At 43.4% G+C, this 6000-nt stretch overlaps 1 protein-coding gene across 1 annotated transcript in view; it reads right to left on the bottom strand.

The window, feature by feature from the left end:
- The window catches only part of COL6A1 (collagen type VI alpha 1 chain), a 104366-nt gene that overhangs the window by 34379 nt on the left and 63987 nt on the right, over positions 1 to 6000 (bottom strand). The window contains exons 29-31 of the mRNA XM_085890505.1: positions 4116 to 4152; positions 3883 to 3991; positions 3320 to 3464 (exon numbers count right to left, since the gene is read on the bottom strand). Of these exons, the coding sequence (XP_085746631.1) occupies positions 3320 to 3464; positions 3883 to 3991; positions 4116 to 4152 (291 nt within the window). The remainder of the gene's footprint in view (positions 1 to 3319; positions 3465 to 3882; positions 3992 to 4115; positions 4153 to 6000) is intronic.

Below are 6000 nucleotides of genomic sequence, written 5' to 3'. Positions count from 1 at the left end.
GGCAGCGGCTTGGGATCCAAAAGGTCCTTAGAGGGGAGGGAGAGGAGGGAGAGGAGGGAGAGAGGGGGAGAGAGGGGGAGAGAGGGGGGTATGAGAGAGGAGGAAGAGGAGGAGTGAGGAGGAAGCAAGGAAGGATGGGGGAGTGAGGACGAGATGAGGGAGGAGGCAGTAAGGAAGGAGGGGAGAGCGAGGAAGGGGTGGGGCAGGGAGAGCGATGCCTCACCAAATTTCGCAATTTTCTCAAGGATGGGTGGGTGCGAGGCGGATGTGGGAGTGTGGGGGGGAGTGGGGAGCAGGGGGTGGTTTGAGAGGAGGTAAGCATGAGGGCAAGGAATTCTGGACTTGCATTTGGTCTGGGGCTTGTGGAGAAGGGGGGGTGGGAGGGGTAATACAACATTGAACAAAATGGGGTTAAAATAGCAACCATGCTATTTGGATGGATATGTGGAGAAGGGGTAAAATAGCAATAAAATAGTAAAAATAAAATGAGAACGTTAAAATAGCAAGCACGGCATGCGGAGACCGACCAGAAAAGCCCATGGGGGGTGGAGAGGGGAGGGGGCAAATGTGAGGACAGGGAGAAGGAAGGCAGCATGATGGGAAGGGAAGGCAGTGTGAGATGAAGGGAAGGGAAGAGAAGGCAGCATGATGGGAAGGAAAGGCTATGTGAGAGGAAGTGAAGGGAAGGCAGCATGAGGGGAAGGGAAGGGAAGGCAGCATGAGGGAAAGGGAAGGGAAGGTGGTGTGAGGGAAAGGGAAGGGAAGGTGGCAAGAGGGGAAGGGAAGGGAAGGGAAGGCAGCATGAGGGGAAGGGAAGGGTGATAAAACACACCCAAACAGCAACATTTTCTTTTTAACCACCGGGCTCTATATAAAACTGGGTGGGAGTATTTAAAACCCACGCTATTTACCTGGCAAGGCCTGTCTGCATGCATGCTTGCACACGTATCAACCTTTGTCCCCCTTCGATTCATTGTTTTCTAACAACTGAAAACATTTTTTTTCTTTACTCATTGTAATCATCTAATTTATTTTTCCTTCCGAACACTGGATTTTTCCCAATGGAGAACCGCACCGTGGTATCACCATGGAAGCTTACAGAGATCGAATCTTAAAGAGTGCTCCAAGCAAGCACTCCAACGAAATGGTTGAAGAAACTTTTAAAAAACGAAGCACATAATTTTTAGCTCACCTGGAGCAGAGTTCCGGGGAGCTAATTCACCATCATCACCCGTGATGTACCAAAGTTTGTTCATGACATTTTAAAAATGAGGTCCAACTGGGTTTATGGGGGGGGTTGCCCCCTAAAAAAGGTATTTGCTTTCTTAGAAACTACACACACAATTCCAATGAAACTCACTCCAACCTTCATCACCCGTGATGTACCAAAGATTCTTCACACCATTAAAAAAAAAAAAAATTGGGGTCAAAGGGATTCTACGTGGGGGTTGCCCCCCAAAATAGTTATTTGCTTTCTTCTCTGAAACCACACACTCATTTTTGATGAAACTTAACCACAACCTTTATCACCGATGATGAACCAAAGTTTGTTCAAAGAATGGTCAAAGTTTTGTTTAGTTTTTACAGTTTTTTTTACAAAAAACGTAAACAGTTTTGTACAGAAGAATGGTCAAATATTTCCCAATCAAGGTGTGCAAAGTTTGTAGAGACCTATCCCAACAGACTCACAGCTGTAATTGCTGTCAAAGGTGTTTCCACCAAGTTTCTCAATGTCTAACTCAGGGAGCTGGACACTTATCCAACCAAGATATTCTAGTTTTGTATTCTTAATTAATTTTCTGAAATTTGTATAATTTGTTTTTCACTTGGAAGTTGTGGTTTACGATGTGTAAATAAAGGTGGGAAAAGTCTGATTTAATGAAATTTGATTCCAGGCTTCAAAGCAATAAAAGGTGAAAATTTTGAAAGGGAGTGTCGAAATTCTCGAGGCACTGTAATATATATATATATATATATATATATATATATATATATATATATATATATATATATATATATATATATATATATATATATGTACATATTGTTACGTTTGAGGGGGGGGATATGCATTCAAAGGGTAATTAGGATGTTTAATTAGGTATGCCAGGCTGTTCGAGTTTACCAGGATCTCGATGTAATAAGTAGCAATTTAGTGGTGATAAATTGTCTAGTAAATGTTCATTTCTTCAAGGGGGGAAATTATAATTGTCACGTAATTACATAGGGACACGGGATAGGGTAAATGTGTCTGCGTAAACCCCTTTTGGTATTCTCTGGAGACTGGCCGTGACGTCACAGGACAGTGCAGCGGATGGCTCCACCCGTGATCACGATTGGCAGAAGGCGACGGCGGTGGGCCAATAAACGGCTCGATTGGAAGTGACGAGGACAGGAGGATAAAAAGGTTCTGTTCGGGGTCGAAAAGGAAGAGGAAGAAGATCACAACCAAAAGATCGTGTTTTTTTGGTGTGGAGGCTGTTGCGCGGAGAGCGTCCTTGTTGTTGTGCTGATTCGATCGTGTTCTTCATCGTGTCTTGGAGCCTTGCTGAGCCTCGTGCCTCACCTTGGTTGGCTCTGGGGTTCTGCTGACTCGGAGTACGGGGTCGAACGGCGGGCGGACCTGCCTCCCTCTCCTGCTCGCAACTTGGCGCCAGAACTGGTTCCCTGGCGGCTGTGAGCGGACTTGGGCCAAGACCAGGAGGTCGACAGCACCACGGTTTCTCCTGCCCCCCCTGACGAGAGCAAGGCCAGCTCGTCCGACGCCGATCCAGGGACAGTTGCGTCCACACCACGGTCCAGCCTGACCACCAGAAATAGCTACGTTTTGTGTGTGTGTGTGTGTGTGTGTGTGTGTGTGTGTGTGTGTGTGTGTGTGTGTGTGTGTGTGTGTGTGTGTGTGTGTGTGTGTGTGTGTGCTTGCTTGGCGCCTTAGAAGGTTTAAGATTTCTATATTCATTGGAATTGTCTGTGTTTTTCCCCACGCCCGATCCCACACCATCCCGTCAAATCGCCCCAGAATCCCTCTTCTTGCCGAGTCTTGTTATTTCTGGTTAATAGTAAAAACAAATAAACATCATCAACTCAGTGAAAAGTGACTCGTGCCATCTTCCTCGTCCCGTTTGCGGTAGAGCGATTAGAACCGCCATGTTTGGGTTATAAATAAATAAACCGCCTCCATCGTTTCGGCTCATTCTACGTTGGCGGGACTGTTCAAGTCCCGTGGACATCACAATATACATATCTTATGGGCGCCACTTATAATTGGAGGCATAGATGACGTCCCAAAGTGAAGAGGTTGGTGCACAAAATAACTCACGTGAGCTCCATTCAGGACACGGTTGATAACTTGGACAACAAACTCTTTGGAGAGGGTGAAGTTTTGGATGCCAATGCTTTCGGAGCTATCAACCACGAAGATCAATTCTACAGGTCCGCACTTGCATTCTGCAGCAGTCATACACAATCAGGTCATCATCATCACTAGAGGTCACCACTATATGCCGAGTCAGCAATGTATAAAGACACCATCATATGGAAACACGACCTTATGAAAAACTTCAACCCCAGTCACTTCCACCAAGGGTAAGGTTGTGGAAGCACTTCTGCAGTCATACACATTGCACACATTTTTACATTAAGCTCAATGTCCTTCCCAAGGCAAATCTCAACCAAACTTTGCTCAATGTCTTTTTTTCAGGCTCTATGTCAACTACAATAGTAAAACTCTCGAAGAAAAACAAACAGTATTGCTCCATATTGTTAAACACTTCCAAAAGTGTCCATGATCAGAAACAGCCCAAATAGTTCATGAAATGCTGTTCTCATTACTCCAACATGTAGTATTATTAATACACAGGTTTATTCAACAGCATTAATTACAAGAAGATAATGGATCGCCGAGACCTGTTCAGTACCTGATACACGATGTGTTCATGTTCATAGGGGAGCAGTGTCGTGGAAAGGAATGCAAAATACTCACCACAGCAAGCTGGAAAACAATACCATTCAGAGCTTTTGGTGAGTAATGAGATTGTCTTACATCATGAAATGAAAAAAAAAAAACTCAAATTAAAAAAACCGTGTAAACGACTTGGTACATCTTGTGCACTTACAGCAGAGACGTCCAATTATGTCCAATATCTCGCATTCCTGAAAGAAGGGACATTAAGAACAAATGATTACCAAGGTTGGCAGCAGATAATGGTCGTTGTACAACTGCAATAATGTAATCCAGGGTGATTTTTTCATTTTTTTTTATTCGAGAACCCTAAATAATTCCCATACACTGAAAACCCCATCTGTTTGGAACCTAATATTTTGTCTAAATGTACCCTAATGTTACAGAAAGAAGTAACATGATCGTGAGAGTTATCAGGTGTCACGTGATTTATCATGCTCATTGTGATTTATCACATGACCTGGAAGTGATGCTTAACGGTTTAAACTCAGTCACGCCATTGCGCTCACTGTGGAAGAGCGCGCGTTTCTCGAACATTACATCAAGAATGCATCCTTTAGGGAATGTCAAATTGCATTTAAAAGTCGTTTTGGTGGTCGTACGGAACCTTCAAAATCAGTGACATGGAAACTGGTGAAGCGGTTCAGAGAAACAGGCTGCGTGAATGTTAAAAAGCACATGTACCAGTCAAGTGTTGTTACACCAGAGAAAGGGGATGAAGTGCGGGAAAGAACGGAAGCAAGTCCGAAGAAATCTCGGAGACGTTTAGCACAACAAGCTCGCTGTTCATATTCCAGTGCCAGGAGGGTGGCGGCAATAATCAGTGACACAATCAGTAATATTTCCCCAAGAAATGCTGCACTCTATGTCAGAGAGGTTGCTATGAAGAAGGAATTTGTACCGGCAACATGTTGGTGGACATTTTCAGCACTTTGAGGTAATCAATTGTGTGGACCATGTCATGTCTTTCTGTAACATTCGGCTACATTTACTCAAAATATTAGGTTCCTAACTGATATAGTTTTAGTGCATGGGAATTATTTAGGGTTCTTGAAAAAAAGAAGAAAAAAAATTACGGTGTGTATCGATGTACATTACCTCTAAATAAAATAAATGCTCCAAAACATGGCTGAAAAACCAAAAGGACACTGAACAGGTAAAGGTGTTGGTAGGTCTTGTACAAATGAGGTTATTCAAATTAAGGGAATTGGTCATGTGAATTGTTGACTGGAGCCTGTAAATGGAAAGCTTTAATTATGCCATCATCATCAAGAAGGACACCTCAAAGAACAAGGACCTCCAGTGTTGGTGACCTTGTAGTGAGGATGCTGGACTAGCGAATCAGAGGTCAGGGATTCAAATCCAGCAGAATACAACAGTGTGAAACAAAGTTGTATTCTTCACTTGTGGAATCTGAACTCGTCTCAGGTGTAAACCCACATTATCCGTCACCATCTGATTATATATCTGTAAAAACCCACTTGCTCAACAATGCCATTCAGGGCTGATGTAGTCTGCCTGCCACAGCTAGACTGGTCTACATGTAACATATGATTAGTGCTCGACCTGGGTATGACTGCTGCTGAAAATCCCTTTTCCCCAATAAACACAAAACAATATATTGTGTGTGTTAGTCCCCTAGGATTGTGGTGGTTGGAGTTATTGCTGTTGAAAGACGTCTTCAGAGTCGAGGAAGAACCATGGTTGCCATTGCTGGAATGTCTATCTTTAAACTCACCATAGTCCTGCAAGCCAAGTCACTTGATTCCCCATTGTAGGACTTCAAGGTCGATCTGGAAATATTGATTTAATCATCTAAATATGATGAATTAAGTGGGATGTTCCATCGATATCGCAGTGCGTGTAGTCATGTGTATATAATGAGTAAAAATGAGCAAAAGTCACTTCATTTATCGATCATTAAGACAATAAGATGGGTTGCTTTCCTTTATAGGACACAATGCACTGCAGGTGTTTCGAAGGGCATTTGGCACCTCCAGTGGTCTTGGTGAGACAGATAACTATTCTCTTTCAAGTTG

Source organism: Eptatretus burgeri, chromosome 8, assembly GCF_056783735.1.
Source record: "Eptatretus burgeri isolate ZD-2024b chromosome 8, Ebu_testis_v1, whole genome shotgun sequence".
In the NCBI taxonomy this organism is placed as follows: Eukaryota; Metazoa; Chordata; class Myxini; order Myxiniformes; family Myxinidae; genus Eptatretus; species Eptatretus burgeri.
This window is presented reverse-complemented; position numbering and strand designations above follow the sequence as displayed.